Source organism: Stigmatopora argus, chromosome 10 (assembly GCF_051989625.1).
Source record: "Stigmatopora argus isolate UIUO_Sarg chromosome 10, RoL_Sarg_1.0, whole genome shotgun sequence".
In the NCBI taxonomy this organism is placed as follows: domain Eukaryota; kingdom Metazoa; phylum Chordata; class Actinopteri; order Syngnathiformes; family Syngnathidae; genus Stigmatopora; species Stigmatopora argus.
This window is the reverse complement of record NC_135396.1, coordinates 15,354,060-15,372,453: the sequence shown is the minus strand read 5'-3', so window position 1 is coordinate 15,372,453 and position 18,394 is coordinate 15,354,060. Positions and strand designations below refer to the sequence as shown.

Sequence of the window (18,394 nt, the reverse complement as noted above, 5' to 3'; positions counted from 1 at the left end):
CACACATCATATATATATTTATTAACATGCAAAGCAAAGACTATAAAGAAATTATGATAAAACCAGAATGAATCCAACCAAACCTACATTCTTGAGGTCAGTCTTAAAATGCTTCAGTGTATAATGACGGGAGATATTTGGCGTAAACAGGGAGTATCCATGCATGTGTGACACCAAAAATGTGGCTGTGTGCCGGCCTACTCCACTTCGGCCCGCCAGAAGCAGAGAGCCACCGGGCCGGCTCAGTACGCGATCAAGCCTGGACACAAAGTCACACACTTCCCAGAAAAGGAGGAGGTCCAGCTCTCTGTTATCACGACTGTACAGCACAAGTCCCTGGAGAGAAAGTGCACAGCCCAGTTACAATCATTTTCCAACACCACCAACAAATAAAAAGACCACAAGGTTCAGATGAAAAGAAAATCACAACACAAAAGTTTAACAAGCAAATGTACATCTAAAAAAATACACATTAATTCATTTAACATTCATCTTATCCTTGCAAGGGTCGCAAAGGTGCTGGAGCCTGTCCCAGCTAACTCTGGGCAGTAAGCGGGGAACATTTTGTATTGGTTGCAAGCCAATGGCAGAAAATTACATAGTCATATCTCTACTTACATATGCCTGTAGATATGACATTTTCAAGTTACGAAACCTTTTGAGATGCAAATGAGTGCCTCAAGATACGAAAAATGAAAACGTCAATACATTTCCTATATCCGTTTTTTTTATTTTGAAATTTTCGCAGATTCTTCTTGCTTGACACTTTCCCTACACTGGGCTTTCAATCTGCTCTCACAACAACCCTCCATGTTTCTATGATCGCCAGTCTGTTCAAACTTATGCTTGGAAGAAGTTGTGCCTGAGAGCCTTCGACAGACTTGCAGTCGACAACAACTTTTCATGTTTCAAGATTCTGGAACCAATTCATTTCATAAGTAGATGAAAGACTCCATTCTAAGTTGAATGTTTTTAAATAGAACAGCAGTGAAGGGAGTTCAATCTTCATCTTCAGCTCCTTCCCCTTATCAGATCACGGGGGGCATCAGCTTCAGCGGGGAAGCCCAGACTTCCTTCTCCCCAGCGACTACATCCAGCTTTTCCGGGAGGATCCCAAGGCGTTCCCTGGCCAGCCGGGAGACAGTCTCCCCAGCGTAACCACGGTCGGCACTGTTGCCTTCTCCCGGTCCGATGCAGAGTCCGCATCACTGCAAATGCCGTTTCGATCCACCTGTAAAACTCCTAGTCATTTTTTCCCCTCATTCGTGTGAAAAAGACCCCAAGATAATTAAACTCCTCCACTTGGTAGGAGGTCCTCCACCTCCACATCACCCGGAGAGGACACCACCTTTTCCTAACCGAGGATGGTGTACTCAGATTTAGAGGTGCTGATTCTCATCCCGACCACTTCACACTTGGTCGCAAATCATTCAAGTGAGAGTTGGAGTTCGCGGGCTGATGAACCCAACAGAAACACATCATCTGCAAAAAGCAAGGATGCCATACTGAGGCCACCAAACCGGACGGCCTCAAAGCCACGGCTGCGTATAGAGCTAATTCACTATTCCACGGCCAGGACGAAAACTAAACTGCTCCCCCAGAATCCAGAATTCAACTTCCCGGGAGACCCTCCTCTCCATATCCCTGAATAGACCTTCCAGCTAAGGAGTGTGATTCCCCTATAATTGGAACACACCCTACGGTCCCCTTTTTTAAAAAGGGGAACCACCACCCTAGTCTGCCAATTAAGAGCCACTGTCCCCGATGTCCATGCGATGCTGCAGAGCCGTGTCAACCAAGACAACCCTACAACATCCAGAGCCTTTAGAATCTCCAAATAGATGTCATCCACCCCCGGGGCCCTGCTACCGAGGAGCTTTTTAACCCCTTTCAGTGACTTTAACCCCAGAGATCGAAGAACCTGCTTCAGAGTCCCACGGCTCTGCTTCCTCATGGGAAGGTGTGTCAGTGGAGTTGAAGAGGATTTTTTCATTTTTCATCTTGGCAAACGACCATCTGCACTCAATCATATTGCCACCAGGGGGAATCGAGCCCGCCCCTGCCCGCACCGAAGTCACCTGAGTGAACCTCTACAACACGAGGCGGCTTGAGTTGAGGTCTTCAAAGTATTCGGCCCACCAATTTACAACATCCCGAGTCGAGGTCAGCAGCGCCCTTTCCCCACTATATGCTGTTTGGATGGTGCACCACTTTCCCCTCCTGAGACGTTGAAAATATTTCTTATGTGGGACTCAGCCAGACGGTACCAGGAGACCCTCACAAAACGTTGGGTCTGCCAAGCTGGACCGGCATCTTCCCCAACCATTGGAGACAACTCACCACCAGGTGGTGATTTGTTGACAGCTCCGTCCCTCTCTCCACCCGAGCATCCAAGACACAGTTGTGGTCAAAGGTTTACATACACTTGTGAAGAACATAATGTCATGGCTCTCTTGAGTTTCCAGTTATTTCTACAACTCTGATTTTTCTCTGATAGAGTGAATGGAACAGATAGAGTGGTCAAAGATTCAACCAGAAGCTTGTGGATGGCTACCAAAAGCGCTTAATTGAAGTGAAAATGGCCAAGGGACATGTTACCAAATATTAGCGCTGCTGTATGTATATTTTTGACCAAGCAGATTTGATCACTTTTTTCTGTTCACCCATAATAAAGTCATAAAAGAACCAAACTTCATGAATGTTTTTTGTGACAAAGAAGTATCTGTTTCAATCACTCTATCAGACAAAAATCAGAGTTGTAGAAATAACTGGAAACTCATGAGAGCCATGACATTATGTTCTTCACAAGTGTATGTAAACTTTTGACCACAACTGTATGTGCACTCAACTTCTCAAACTCACGCACTAGCTCAGGCTCTTTCCCAACCAGAGAGGTGACATTCTACGTCCCCAGAGCCAGTTTCTGCAGCTGGTGATCGGATTGCCACGGACCCCTCATTTGGCTGCCGTTCAACTGTATAAAGGTAGAGACTTCCCCCTAGTGACCAGTAAAATACTCTCCAATTGCGACTTGACCCCAACCCCACCCCCCATCGAAAACCGAAAACACTCTCAGTAGTATTACTTAACACCCAACGGTAAACACTGCCCCCAGGTGGTCAGTGAAATACACTCCAAAGGTGACCCATGTTTGTATTATTGTTCCTAGATTAGAACTCCTGATTTACAACTTTTCATAAATATATGACAAATCCAAGCCGCAATACGCAGTAGCGAGGTATTACTGTATTTTTTTTGTTGAAAATGTACTGTATTTTTTGTTGTAAAAGTAATGCAGCTGAATTTTACGTCAAAGCAAATATTCCTACATATTGCACCGTGCCTTATGAATGACTTGCTTGAGGTCAGAAGAATGTAGACGTCCCAGTTGTTTACCATGAGGAGGCAGAGGCTGGGCTGGAGCTATTACAACTCCCTCAGAGACTCCCCACGTTACATAGAAACCATCTGCACATAGGGAGAAAAAAACTGTCAGAAGCCCTAGTGTTTGTGTGCACATCCCTTGACAAAGAGAAGGATTTTATAAAAACAACATGATGGTACTTGGAGTGGCTATGTGCATCAGAATGGAGTGGCTATGTGCATCAGAATGGAGTGGCTATGTGCATCAGAATGGAGTGGCTATGTGCATCAGAATGGAGTTTTTCATCCTTTAAACCCTGAAGGCTTAAGCGAGAGTTCCTTAGAGGAACGTTCATCTTCTTAAAACTTACACGTGTAGTTAAGGAATGACGAAAAAGCATGACAGGAAGATGTGGCCTACCAGTCATGGTTTCAAGAGCATCAGAGCTCCATTCCCCACGGAGGATGGCAGAAAGGATGTTATCAAAGGTTTGGCGGTCCTTGGAGGAAACGAGACGGTCTCTGAAAATTCTTCTAGCCTCATATGCAACGACCACCAGCACACTGTCTGTTACATCTGACTGAGCTATTAAAGAAAAAATGAATTATAAGCAGAGAATTACAAACTAATTATGCCGATGCTTTTTTGTTGTGTGCGTGAGTGTTTTTTTTAATTGTTTTTACCTGCGGTGAGGTCATATCGTAACAAACTGAGGACCCATTCAGTAAGGATGCATGGGGTGAAAAGATAGTGACTGTGATCATCCACTGTAAACTTCGCTTTCACCTATTAGGAATAACATAAGTACTGCATCGTTAAAGTACACAGTAACATGTAACAATTAAGTTTTCTGTCAAACACCAGGAAGTTATGCATCAGTGAATGAAATGATTTGGGTTTTTTTTCTAATTGAAAACATGTATTCAGTTTGTACAAGTTAGTTATTGTATTCAGTAATTTAGGCGATGGTTTGATCATAAACAGCACCCGCAGATATCTACCTGTTCATAGAGCTGAACCAGTGAACTAGCCAGCTGGTGTGTTTTCCCTGTGCTGGCCCAGCTTGCTTGGCTGCTCAGACTGTGTTGGAGAATTGGTTGCAGGTACGCTGAGTAGATAGTCTGCAGCTGCTCTCGATCTGGATAGCTGAGGCGCCAAAGCAGATTGGTGACAGAGCAGATAAATAATATTGTAATTCATAGGGATCAGTTTGATGTTGATTAAATAAGAATAATAATGAAAGTGGAAATACCACTGCACTCACTCTATGGCGCAAATGCGAACTATTGATGAAAAGCGTGACGTTAACGAATGGCTCCCAACAGCACCACCAGTTGACATTGATGCGACCACCTGAATATTCTCCAGGCTCACCCATTCCAGGTTTTCATCGTAGAACCCTTTATATGTCAACATCTAGAGAGGGGTAAAATGAATAAACAGGATTAGGGCACAAGGTGAGGAAATTATAAAGGCAAATTGAACACAAAAAGGGAAATAATTAATTAGCAAACATAGTTAATGACATTATTTTGTGAAAAACAAATGATCGTATTATATACAGATTAACATTATTACTGTTTGTGTAGCACTTAACAATTTGTTCAAGCACTTTTTCATTTGGTAGGATTTTTTAACTTTCACAGCAGATTACAGTGGTAGATCTACGAATGCTTCTAAACACGAGATTTTCAGGTTACGAAACCCTCTGAGATCCAAATTACTGTTCCAAAAACAAGATCCAAGTATCCGTTATTTTATTTTGAAATTGTCACGGTGTCGTTGTGTTCTGCTTGCAAATCTCCCTACACTCTGCTTGTGTGAGTGTAGGTAAAGCAACTTTTTTCTTTATTTAAAATTACTGGGCCGCCCCGTGGAGTAGAGCTTCACTCACCTGACTTCGGTGCGGTAGGGACGGGCTCAAATTCCCACTAGTGGCGGTATGATTGTAAGTGTGCATGGTCGTTTGTCTCTCTGTGTGCCCTATGGCTGACTGGCGACCAGTCTAGTGTGTATTCTGGCTTTCGCCGCAAGCCTTTCAAGGATGCACGGCATATTCTTATAGTAGATGAATGAATGAATGAATAAAATTACTGGTGCGAATTAAATAAATAAGTGTGCCTTGTTATCCATCCATGACTGATATTGCAAGGCAACACGGCCATAACCTATCTACCATTGCAACAATATTGAAGCAGAAGGAAGCATTAAAAGTGACGACTCCTTGGCATGGCCTCTCTGTACTAAACGTCAGCATTTAGAGACTGTTATTCCTGTGGAGTTTTATTTAATGCTAAGTTGTTTTGAATTAATAATTTGAAGTTAGATATGTGTTTATGTGCATCAATTCATGTACTCTGTCTATTGCCTATGTTAGTTTTCTCCCACTTATGCGCCTGCACTAATAGGAAATGTTGCATGTTTGTTATTCATTTTAATACATAAACAAATGATTTTATCATCAATTTCTCTCATTTTTATGTGTTTCTCACACCTTTCATCCAAAATTGAGACAAAGGGTTTAGTTGGTAGGTTTTTTTGGAGGACCGTGGAACGAATTAGAGAATTTACATATACATATACAAGTACTGCTCTACAACTGCAAAAATTCCAAGTTACAGGGTTCAGTTCTACTAATATGACACGTTTACCTGTTGCAAGAAGGCTGTGAGGTTGCTCGTCCCCCACTTATCAGGTTTAGGTAGGTTGACGTCTTTTAAGTAAAGAACCAAGTTCTCACAGTCCTTGGGTCTGAAGACTCGACCTGTGTTGGAGCTGAGCAACAGGCAAGTCTGACTGAGTTTCTGAAGGACATGGCGAGATGAGGTCTGGGCACTACAGTGAACCACTGCCACTTGGGTGGAGCGTAGACGGGAAAAGGCAAAACGCAGGAGCATTCTGGAGGTTAAAAAAAATTGCATTTTTCAGTCTAAGAAGGGAACGTATGTGACATGTATATTATCTTAAGATCAAGAAGCCCAAAAAGTTTTAATATAAACTGATGGGTCTTTTGATTTGACTTACATGCTCCTTAAATAAAACTGGGCAAAAAAATGACCTCTACAGAAAAATGAATGAATGACTGAGCAAGTATTAAAAAGCATAGTAAGACAAAACTTTAGTGATTAACTGAGGGGAATCTAAATCCTTTAATTGATGACTGGGAAGCTATGCGATTAATTGGTTTAAAACTACTACAGGTAATTTTAAAACATACAAACCTCAATGATAAGAGGACTTGACAGTAACTGTTTCTTGATTTGAGTTATTTAGCCAAACGATCCTTACAATCTCGCTCATGGTAGCTGAAATGCGACTAAAGAATGTTGGCCTTCAGAAAGCGAGCATAGATTGGCCAGTGATATACTAATGAGACATGTTTAATGTGGCCTCAGTGTCGCTAATCTGAGTAAACTATTGACAGCATTATGTTACATTAATAGCTGCAAGCCATATGACTAGTGTCTACATATTCTGGATGATCTTATTGAAATATTCATCTCAGAAGAGAAGACACCTGATTATGTCACTCACATTTACTGACTCGTGGATCAAATCTTAGTCTCAGCCGATCTACTGGTTCTAACTTTGTGATCGACTGGTTGATCACAATCGATGGAATGAGCACTCCTGCTCTATTACAATAAGTCTCGAGAGTAAAGAAAAGAAAATATATTTTAGTATTTAGTAGAGTTCTTTCAAGATTCTTAATTAGTTGGAAAAATACAGTGGAATGGTGTCACAGCGCTTGGCACGTATGCCTCGCAGGTCTGAGATCAAGGGTTTAGTCCTGAGCTAACTAGTAGTTTCTTGCACTTCCTCCTTGTTTGCCTCACCTGATCCCCAACCTCGTTTTGTTCCCAGGTCTTTGACGATGCTCATGACCACGACCACGGACCACGATCATGATCTGGACCGGACCGCACATCTTGTACATTTGCTTTGGACCGCTCTACGGACCTCTCGGCTATCGACCTCCACAACACATTCACCGATCTGACTATGCTGCTCCCCTCGTACCTTCGCCTTGCACTGGTACATTCTGAATAAACTGAAAGAGCCACAGCCTGGGTTTTCCTTGTACCTGCTTTGGGGCCCTCTGCCCACGAGCATAACAGAATGGTTGTCCGGCTCCTTGTGCCCTGCAATTGGCTGGCCACCTAGTGCCCCCCTGGTGCACACAGTTAGCTGAGATTGGCTGAGATAACCGGTTCAGAAAAGGAATGCATGGTGGAGACCTACAAGTACCTCAACAATAAACTGGACTGGACACATAATGCAGATTCCTATACAACTAATGCCCAAGTTGCCTCCACCTGCTGAGAAGACTGTCATCTCTGCTGTACTCATTTTATGACACTGTGGTGTCTTCTTCACTATTTTATGCGGTGGTCATGGAGAGAGACAGGAAGCGACTGAACAGGCTGGTCAGGAGGGCCTTCTCTGTCCTGGACTGCTCCCTTGACTCCATAGAAAAGCAAATCTCACATCCATCATGGTCAACCCCTCAACCTTAACCAGCTCCTTCAGCTGCAGACTCACCCACTATGCAAGAAGCAGCACTACCAGAGGTCATTCGTTTCATCAGCAATGGAACTCTGTACCACCAGCATCACTGGCTGATGTTGAGATAAACTGGGCTCATCACACTTCTCTGTCTGTTCTGAAAACAATTACACTGCACGCACTTATTATGATTATTACTTTTTATACTATGTATTCTATAATAGTTTTTGCATGCTGTATTTATTTATATGACTACATTTGTCTATGATCTGAAGGAAATTAATAAATAACTATTCTATTCTAAATGGTAAAAAAAAAATGTGACCGCTATTTTTTCAACTCCATTGAATGAAAAAATGTGGCTAGTGAAGACCTTGTTCTTAAATTATTTTTCTCGTAGTTGTAGTTACCCCTTTCCACAGCCTTCTGGTCCTACCACCAGGAAGGGCTGTCTGTGTTGGGCAGAGAGCCAAGGGGAGAAGGAAAGCAGCGCCCTCTGCATATCTGGAGTCTCAATCACAGGCAATGAATGTGCATGAGAGAGATGCTCCAGCCTGAGACTGTCAGGCCGCTGCAATGTATAGGCTGCAAGGTGGCCACTCGCAGGGTCATAGTAGGTATCAAGTGGCTTTCGGGTGTTTGGTGGGGTTTCACTGGCCCAGTTCAGCAACTAAAAATAGATTCAGGAGCAAAAATGTTATGCATTCTTAAATATACAGTCAAAGGCCATAACAAATAGGTACAGTGCCTTGCGAAAGTATTCGGCCCCCTTGAACTTTACAGCCTTTCACCACATTTCAGGCTTCAAACAAAGATATCCAATTAAAACATTTTATCAACAATCAACAACAAGTGAGACACAATCGTGAAGTGGAATGAATTTTATTGACTATTTTAAACTTTTTTAAACAAATAAAACCCTGAAAAGTGGCGCATGCAATATTATTCGTAGCCTTGTTAATACTTTGTAACTCCACCTTTTGCTTTAATTACAGCTGCTTGGGGTATGTCTAAGAGACTGGAATTCTTGCCCATTCTTCCTTGCAAAAGAGCTTGAGCTCAGTGAGGTTGGATTTAGATCAGTGGATTGCAGTCAGGTGCTTCTTGTTTCCGGCAGAAATGTCATTGGCTAAAGTGTCTGTCCTGGATTGGTTGGAACAAAACCTGCACCCACAGCGGTCCTCAAGGACCGGATTTCCCACCTCTGGTTTAGAGCGACGGCCGGGTGTTATTAGATTTCCATTGGTCTGATACTCCTTCCAATTAAATACGATTGCTTATACAGAGCTCCTTGAGATGTGTAAAGCTAGGTAAATCTTTTTTTTAATCCAAATTCGGCGTTAAACATTTCCACAACAGTATCTCGGACCCGGCTGGCGTGTTCATTTGTCTTGATGATGCTCTGCACACAGACGGTAGTGGCTAACGGTGGAGGAGGAGTGAGACTTGATGACCACACATTTGGTTCGCTACACTTTTGTGACTCTACGTAACATAACAGAAACTTTAAATTGAACTTAAATGAACTTTGATTACTATACACACGCACTTAAAAATATGTTGGCGAGCCAGCTCAGTCACGCGTACACCATGCTTAATATCAATTGTCATCATATGCTTTTTCTTCTCACTACCCTTGATCGGACCGGCTTGCTTTGGACCCATTGTTTTTCACTAATTTCTGCACTGATTAACGCAAAAAAACACGTAAATAATGTAAGCTGTACGGTGATGCTCGGAGATACCTTAATGCAACCTAGATGGGGCAAGAAAGACAGAGCGATGCTGTTCTCATAAGCAGCCTCTCGCATACTCAGCCACCTGGCGGCTGCATCAGGAACCGCCTCATATGCTCGTATCTCAAATTTGTCTCGTATCTCAGGGCAAAAATTAGCTCTGAATTTTCCTCGTATCTCAAATTTCTCGTATGTTGGGACACTCGTATGTCAATTTATTACTGGATTTGTTAAATAAATATCCAATAGATCTTGTTCCACTTCAGCATTGTGACGCAATTGTTGATTCTTGACAAAAAATAATATGATTTTATATCTTTATATTTGAAGCCTGAAATGGGAAAGTTCAAGAAGGCTGAATACTTTAGCAAGGCACTGTACATCAATAACATAAAAAACATGTTATTTCAGCTTTGGTTCAAACCACCGTGGTAGGTTTCGCACAGAAAGCGAACCGCACCATGGTCCAGTCAAAAGCGAACCAAGACCGCCCGGAAAGGTCCTGAACCAGTGGTTTGGTCTGCACCAGAGTTTGGTTGTTTTTATTCACACTAGCCCAAATGTACGCACCACTGACTTTTTAGGTTTGGTTTGGACGAACACGGCATATTCACCTTCATGCACCATTTCTGCTTACCTCTTTGGCAAACTCTTGTCTTGTCTTGAGGTTAAGGTTTCCCCCTAATCCTCTTAGAAGACCAACGATGAATTGACCACGCTCTGTTACAGCACTGAGGTGTGATAGACCATTCAGTACTGTGCCCACCAGGCTAGTCTCCACCACAAATTCATTCTCAAAGAGGAAAGAGAGAAAGAGTACAGAACATGTTAATTTATTAACTGGTCTGGTGGTGATTTATCCCAACTGACTCTGGGCACCAGGCAGGGGAAACTCTGAATTGGTGGCCAGTCAATCACAGGGTACAAGGAGACAGACAACCATTCACGCTCACACTCATACCTAGAAATTTAGAGTGTCTAATAAGCCTGCCATTAATGTTTTGGGGGAATTTGGGAGGAAACTGGAGTACCCGGAGGAATCCCACGCCAGCCCAGGAGAACAAACTCCACACAGTGAGGCCCGACCTGGGACCGAACCCACAACCCCAGAACTCCTCGGTCTCCAGGCCACCACCACGGAAACAAATGCCCAAAGTACAAATACTGAGGAATTTTTATATTCACATGGCCCTTGGTTAACCATAAGAAACTGAACGTGCCTCTAATAAAATCAAGTGTAAGTTAAATATTTCCTGCAAAAGAGAAAAGCAAAGGGATACCTGTTTGAGGACCCAATGCAGAGCTTGTTGAAAGAAAAGCTCCAGCCATTTTTCTAAATTAGCACGGCACTGCTCAGGTTGATTCAACAACCAAGATTTCTCCAATGCACCCACATCAATGTCCTCATCGCTAAATAATTAAAGAAGATATTGGAAAATGGAAAATTATGAAATAAACATACGTACGTTCAACAACACTGACCTGAGAAAGATCATGCCCATGCGAGATATTGTAGCTGGGGAGGCACAGCTCAGGTCATGAGTCTCAAAAATGAAATTGACATTGGGTCCAAACTGTATACGCTCGCCACTTGGCATTGTCAAAAGGCGATTATCATCAAGCACAGAGTTTAGACTTTCAATCCACTCTGGATCAATGTCACCGTCACACACGATCCAGGAACTAACATCTATAAAAGAAAATTATAGAAATGCAATGATAAGACATGGAGTGCCATGAAAAAGTATTTGCCCACTTTCTGATTTCTGTATTTTTTGCATACTGTAATACCTTGTCATACGAGTGCCCCGACATACAAGGAATTTGAGATACGGGTAAAAGTCCGAGCAAATATTTGCCTTGAGATACGAGACAATTTTTGAGATACGAGCATACGTGACAGCAAGGTGGCCAAGACACAAGAGGCTGCTTATGATTTCAGCGTACTGTCTTTCTCGCCGCAACTACTTGGTGTAAAGATACCTTCAAACAATGGGTGGAGCGTTGCAGGAGCTGAGTAGTGAAGTGGCAAGAGTTTTCTGATTTTATGGAAAAGAGGCACCAGGACAAGTTGGCAAATGGTTGTGCGTTATCCTATTGTGAGGAGATTTGTGTGCGTCAATTTCTGAATATTTTGAAAGGAAAAAAAACTCATACATCAGGAAGGGGGCAAATACTTTTTCTTAGCAATGTACAAACTATATATATATATATATATATATATATATATATATATATATATATATATATATATATATATATATACATATATATATACTGAACACAACCAACCATCCTTCTCACCCTGTGATTCTTTAACAACATTTCTGGCACTGTGTGTGAGGACCCCATCAGCCCACTCCCTAGTGTCCATGTCAATATGTCCCAGAAGTTGATGCTTGGGCATTGCCTTAGGGTTCAATGTGTAAAGCTTCACCTAAAGCAGGAGAAAACATATAAAGATAATGAAATGTACCACCTTTGCATCCTAAAATAATAATGTGCAGCCACTAGGTTTAAAAGTGTCGGGGGATTAATCTCACCACTCTGCCTGATTTATTAAGAGCAGCCCGAAGCATCCTCCACAGAGTAGACTTGCCTGCTCCGCTTGGCCCTACGATCACGACACCCATGCGCTGTCTCAGCTGCTCATTTAACTCCAATGCTTTTTTTAACTACAAAGACACATGCACGACTGTTTAAAGGTATAACTGTCCAATATTTTCAGTACTTAACATGTCCATTTGTGAACCTGAACCAATCCCCAAGGTAAAATACTCCTGAAAGGGTATGATCAAGAATGTATCCATGCTCACGCTCATGTGTCGTGTACACAGGCACACACACACATACCTGTGTAGGTATAGGCTCTAGTCGATTCTCTTTGTAGACCTGCTCCAAGGCCTCGGTGAGGTTCAGGTCCTCAACATCAGCAAAATGTACCCCAGTGAAGACATCTCTAAGTAAGGCATCAAACCTCGAGCTATCAGCGAATGTCAGTTTCGACATGGTGTTGAGTCGCAATGCCTGGACCACCAGATTAATTTCTTGAACTGCATAAGTAAAATAAAATGTAAAATTGCATTGAATTAAATCAGGAAAAAAATAACCACTTGTACCACCAGACCGCCCAGGAAATAATTATGCCATATATTGTTTCAATGTGCGGTATGTTTTAAGAAATTGCCAGGATTTAAGATGGATACATTTCCTGCCCAACTGTGTTTTATTAAGGACAGAGTGGAATACTTTAACAGTCTATACACTGAGACAAACACCAGAGAGGCTTGGGATTCCATTGCTACATAGAGGGCCATGCAAGCAGGCGCATCTGTGAGTCAGTCCATGAGATTGTGTGTGTGTGTGTGTGTGTGTGTGTGTGCATGTGCGTGCGTGTGCGTGTTTGTGTGCGTGCGTGTGCGTGCGTGTGTGTATACATGAGTGTGTTGGGCAGATAGAGTGGGTGGCAAAGCACAAGGAATTGGGATTTAGGAAGAAAGGAGACAGAAAAGGAGAATAGAAGTGGCGCAGAGTAGCAAAGCAAAGACAAAGTTAAGAATTGTAGCAAAGCAAAGACAAAGTTAGGAATTGTAGCAAAGCAAAGACAAGGTTATCAAAAAATGTGCGAGAGAGTGATGGTCAATTGATGTTTGGACACCAAATGCAACACTGGCTGAGAGGCAGAGGTCAATAGATCAGTTTGCATACTCATGCAAAGCCTTAAGTTTCACCCTGCTACTAAAAATATATATATATATTTTTTTTTAAATGATTCAAGTATCAAACGTGTGCAGAGCGGGTCTTACTTGTGTCCTTGTCATGACTTTTTCTCTGCTGCTGAAGCAAACTACCACAGGCCTTGAGAACTGTTTTTAAAGCACGTAAGCCCCAGTCATAGTGTTGTTGTGGGGTCAAGAGCTCCCTAGGCACAAAAAGAAAAGAAGAGTCCTTAGCCATTTTCAATTGACTACGGGGCTTGTCCAAATGGAAACAGAACTTTTTCACAGAACCAATATACTGCAATAGAGTTCATTGCTGTTAAGGGTTAAGTAAAACACAACCTAACTCTACAGGAGCAGTTGAATACAAGCTGTACCTGGCAAGGTTAAAGATTGCCACCAGTTTCCGACCCAGTATTTCTCCACTTTTGAAGCCCTCAGAGTACAAAATGACTTCAGCAATCAGCTCATTATCAGGTCGGCTCATGGCCACAGGCCTGAACAGCTGCTTTAGGTTGTCTGGGAGTTTCTGTCGACCTCCATAACCTTTTCCCGCTGGGTTCAAAGTAATAAAAACTCCTGAGTTTGGGTCTAATTCAACCTAGACGAGATAGAAAATAATGTCAAATAAATATTTCCTGGTGATCTCCTTTGTAAAATAGTGGTACCTTGACTTACAAAGGCTTCTACAGACAAAATTCTCATCTTATAAAAAGTTTTAATGGGAAACCTTTTGTTCCAAAATACGAAAAACAATCCAAGTTACGAAAAATCAAACATCCCTCAAAATGCAAATAAACTTCCTGCATGTTTATATATATATATATATATATATATATATATATATATATATATATATATATATATATATATATATATATATATATATATATATATATTTTTTTTTTTTTTTTTTTTTTTTTTTTTTAATTGTGAGGGAGTTGCTTTCCCAACACATCCCTCCCTGGCTTCCCATTCCCTAGCAGGAAGTTGTGTCTCCATGATGCCGTTAACGGGCTACAGGCAGGTTGGGACATTTGATTCTGATAGGTAAGCATGGCACCAGCCCACCCGAAAATAGCACACTTCAGGCGAACCCAGAGCCGTCCTGAAATGGGGTAGTATGAACGCGACCGTGCGACCAAAAGCCTCCTTTGTAGGGAAATTTTCAGCTTTTTCCGGAACCATGGCTGATCAGCTCTGACCGGCGGTGAGTTTCTGATTAATTTTAATGCCTTAAAAAAATTTTTTTCTTTTTTGTTTACATATCTACATATTTCATTAAAAATATGAATACTTTTATCATTTTTAAAAGGTTTAGGGGTTGTTATTAAAGTTGAGGAAATAATTATGCTAATTCAATATAAAATGTGCTTCTACTTAATTCAAGTTACAAAACCAGTACTAGAAGCGATTAATAACATAAGTAGAGGTATCACTTTATATTTTGTAGAAGATCAATAAATGTCCGAATAAGTGCTGCTAATGCACCAGACAGTACAGAATTTCTTTACGTGCATGTATATAGAGAGTCACTAAAGTAAAGAAAAAAGAGCAGAGGCAATTAGCCAGATTATTGGCAAAGGATCCATAGTTTCTCATCAAAATGATATAACATCTTGTAAATGGGTATTGACTGACCTCTCTCCCCATTAGTTCACATGTGGGCTTGTGATGTTTAAGAGAGTCTTGAATGGCTTGAATCTGCATAGAAACTGCAGATAGCACTGTCTCCTCTAAACGATTGAACTCGTCAAAGCAGCCCCATGCGCCACACTTCACCAAGCCCACAAAAATGCGTCCCATTGATTTTACATCAATACCCTGGATAAAAAGATGACAGAGGGAAACAGTCTCATTTTCTCTTCCTTTTGATGTCACATTTTTAAATTTTAACACTATTTGTTAATAAAGAATGAATCATTCAGTTATGAAGTACATATCCCTAACCATTGTATATTTGCTGTAGACATCTACATTGTTTCATATGTATTTTTTTTTTACCAAGACATATAACATCTGCAATTAATATATCAAAACCGGCGATTTGGGACATCGGTTATTTTCACATTTTCACCTCATCACAATTGAACACCAACACCTGTCGTCCAAAGAGTCCCCCCAGGGCTTTGACAGACTCTGTCTTGCCTGTGCCAGCTGGCCCATACGGGTTCCCCCCAAGTCCCATCTTCATGGCCTGAGTCAGAGTCAGGTAGCATTTATCGGTCAGTGGTGTGTGCACCAGCTTTGCAGCATTTCCCTAGGAGAGAAATAACAACACAAATCAACAAACACAGAATCAGAAAACGAATGAATATCCAGAAAAACAGCATCACATTTGGTGTCTGTTCAAATGAGCTCAATGTGCATTCACTTTTATTATTCTTAAATGAACAGCTCCCCCAGATGGTAGTAGAATATTATCAAGATTGTGTACTCTACAACTGAAAACATAAATTAAGGTGTATATTTAGTTTGATTTGGAAAAAAAATATTTAATTGTTGTAAACTGGTATCCGCATGGATTAAGATAAAGATACACAATGGAATAGAATAGATAGAACAATTACAACAACAAAAATATAGTCATCATCCCTTTATTCACATGCTCACAAGGGTTGCTAGAGCAAATCGGATGAAAAGCAGACTACAACCCTAGACTGGCTGTCAGTCAACCATTCGCATGCAGAATCATAGTGCCATCGAGTGGCAATCGATCCCACGCTTGCCGAAGTCAGGTGAGTGAATCACCACATCGTCAGAGGACAGTAAAAAAAGAAATAAAAAAGACATTTAAATGTAAGTGAGTGAGCGAGCGAGATAAGTCAGGCTCTTTAACAAAAGAAATGGCAGAATGTTAAGACCAACCATATGTAAACATGTACATCTATGTGTATGTATGTATATGTATATTTATATGTATGTATATGTATATTTATATGTATGTATATGTATATTTATTTATATGTATGTACATGTATATGTATGTGTATGTATGGGTATATATATATATATATATATATATATATATATATATATATATATATATATATTTCAGCAACACATTTATTTATTTATTAACTTATTATTGTATAATGACAATAAAAGCGTTCAATTCAATTAAATTCAAGATGAATATTATTAATGCCATTTGTTTTTCTAAATTTCTAATTGGAATATTACAATTTTCAAAAAAACTCAGGCTAAATACACAAGAGTAAAGCATATGATAACATTTGGGATACAATTAGTGTATTTTTGTCATTTACATCTAAGAATCTTCCATTGAAGAATGTGGAGAAAGTGGGTACAGAGCCAGGTGTAGATTTTGGTCTTTATCCAAACGAGGATAGTGTTAGCGGAGGAGAGCACTCTATAAAGCAGCACAAAATAAGTCATTTATCTGGCTAACCCTCTTCACATACACACATTTAATGTCCGACAATGGACTTTTATCCGAGTAGATGTTCTTGCACCAAGGCTTTTGCGAATTAAATGTTCATTCATCTTCCATACCACCCATCCTCAAAAGGTTTGATGGATTGCTGGAGCCTACCCCAACTGCCTTCGGGCGAAAGGCAGACTACACCCTAGACTGGTCGTCAGTCAGTCATAGGCACACAGAGAGACAGACACCGAGTAGGAATCGAAACCAGACTGCCCGCACCAAAATCAGGCGGAAGAACCACTGCACCATCAGTCACTGCACGATCAATGCCTAAAACTGTACCAATTCGTCATGGATGGGTTCGAGTCCAAGCAACGTCAATGCTCCATTGCTACCTTCTTCTACTTCAGTAAAACTTATGATCAAGTGTGGCGTGCCAAACTCCTCCAGAGAATGCTCGTGGTGGGCATACCCCTACGATTTGTTGAGTGGATCAAGGCCTGGTTCACCAAACGTACGGCGCGTGTGAGGGTTAACGGTACAACAGGACGCTGCCGCTGCTTTAAGAAAGGTCTCTCCCAAGGCTTAGTGCTATAGCCACTTCTCTTCACAATGTACATCATCGACCTGATAGACTCCTTCAAGCCCTCCACCCTCGTCTCTGCCAATGCTGATGACTTGGCGTTGGTCTGTAGCGGCCGTAACAAAGGCGAAAAGGAGAATAAACTACAGTCTGAGGTAGACAAGGTCTTCCAATGGTCTGCCGATTCCCATCTGACTCTCAATGCGTCGAAGTCAGAGGTTGCATTCTTCACAATGGACGCTGCTGAATCTGCAGGGTGCCCAAACCTCACCATTGGGGGCATGAGGCTTAACGTGAATCCCACTCCCACCTCCTGGGGGTGCGGTATGATAGCCAGCTGACCTTCAATAATCACATACGCCAGCTGAGCCAGACAATGAAACAATGCTCAAACCTGCAACATCTGACTGGGATGTCTTGGGGCTGGCGACCATGGGATATGCGAACGATCTACGTAGCGACCATCAGATCCATCGCCGAATCCACCACCACCCTGCAGCAGTACACTGATGCTTCAGGAACATGAAGTGAGACAGGTACTGCGGACTGTGAACACCAGGAAGGCTGATGGCCAATGTTCCCTCTAAGCTGTGCGCGTGCGCAATTGCGCACTACTCTCGTCTTCTCTGCGCAGCAGCAATCATATGGCGCGCAGTAAATAAAATCCAAACTCTTTTTTTTTTACCCCTTTCCCCATGATGGCGCCGTTTAAGCGGCAGCCAGTGGCAGTAGCTCTGTCCACTCTTATGTTTTTCGTGTTTTACAGCATGTTTTACATGAAAAATTAGAGGGAACATTGACATGCACCTGCTTGTGGCAGGTGTGATACTGGTGTGCCCATAGCGAGCAATGATGATGTCGTGACCGGATGATTTGCCTAAAGACGTTTTGCCGACGGACGTTTGACAGACGGACAGGTCGCCGAATGAACGTTCGTTCAAACAGCGTTTAATGATTAAATACAAATACTAGTATTTGTTAGTTTAATGATTAAATACAAATACTATTATTTGTTAGTTTAATGATTAAATACAAATACTAGTATTTGTATTTAATCATTAAACGCTGTTTTCAGCTGGATTTGACCGAATTTGAGAG

At 41.6% G+C, this 18,394-nt stretch overlaps 1 protein-coding gene across 3 annotated transcripts in view; it reads right to left on the bottom strand.

The window, feature by feature from the left end:
* dync2h1 (dynein cytoplasmic 2 heavy chain 1) overlaps positions 1-18,394 on the bottom strand; it is a 105,742-nt gene that overhangs the window by 54,904 nt on the left and 32,444 nt on the right. For all 3 annotated transcript variants that reach the window (XR_013303477.1, XM_077610640.1, XM_077610641.1), the window contains exons 36-53: positions 15,403-15,585; positions 14,967-15,149; positions 13,703-13,926; positions 13,413-13,528; positions 12,460-12,659; positions 12,150-12,281; positions 11,911-12,043; positions 11,089-11,296; positions 10,887-11,016; positions 10,244-10,399; positions 8,281-8,540; positions 6,016-6,262; positions 4,629-4,780; positions 4,366-4,510; positions 4,048-4,150; positions 3,785-3,949; positions 3,344-3,468; positions 88-336 (exon numbers count right to left, since the gene is read on the bottom strand). Coding sequence is in view for 2 of the 3 variants with exons in the window: in XM_077610640.1 (XP_077466766.1) it covers positions 88-336; positions 3,344-3,468; positions 3,785-3,949; positions 4,048-4,150; positions 4,366-4,510; positions 4,629-4,780; positions 6,016-6,262; positions 8,281-8,540; positions 10,244-10,399; positions 10,887-11,016; positions 11,089-11,296; positions 11,911-12,043; positions 12,150-12,281; positions 12,460-12,659; positions 13,413-13,528; positions 13,703-13,926; positions 14,967-15,149; positions 15,403-15,585 (3,111 nt within the window). In the remaining variant the exon portion in view is untranslated. The remainder of the gene's footprint in view (positions 1-87; positions 337-3,343; positions 3,469-3,784; positions 3,950-4,047; positions 4,151-4,365; positions 4,511-4,628; positions 4,781-6,015; positions 6,263-8,280; positions 8,541-10,243; positions 10,400-10,886; positions 11,017-11,088; positions 11,297-11,910; positions 12,044-12,149; positions 12,282-12,459; positions 12,660-13,412; positions 13,529-13,702; positions 13,927-14,966; positions 15,150-15,402; positions 15,586-18,394) is intronic.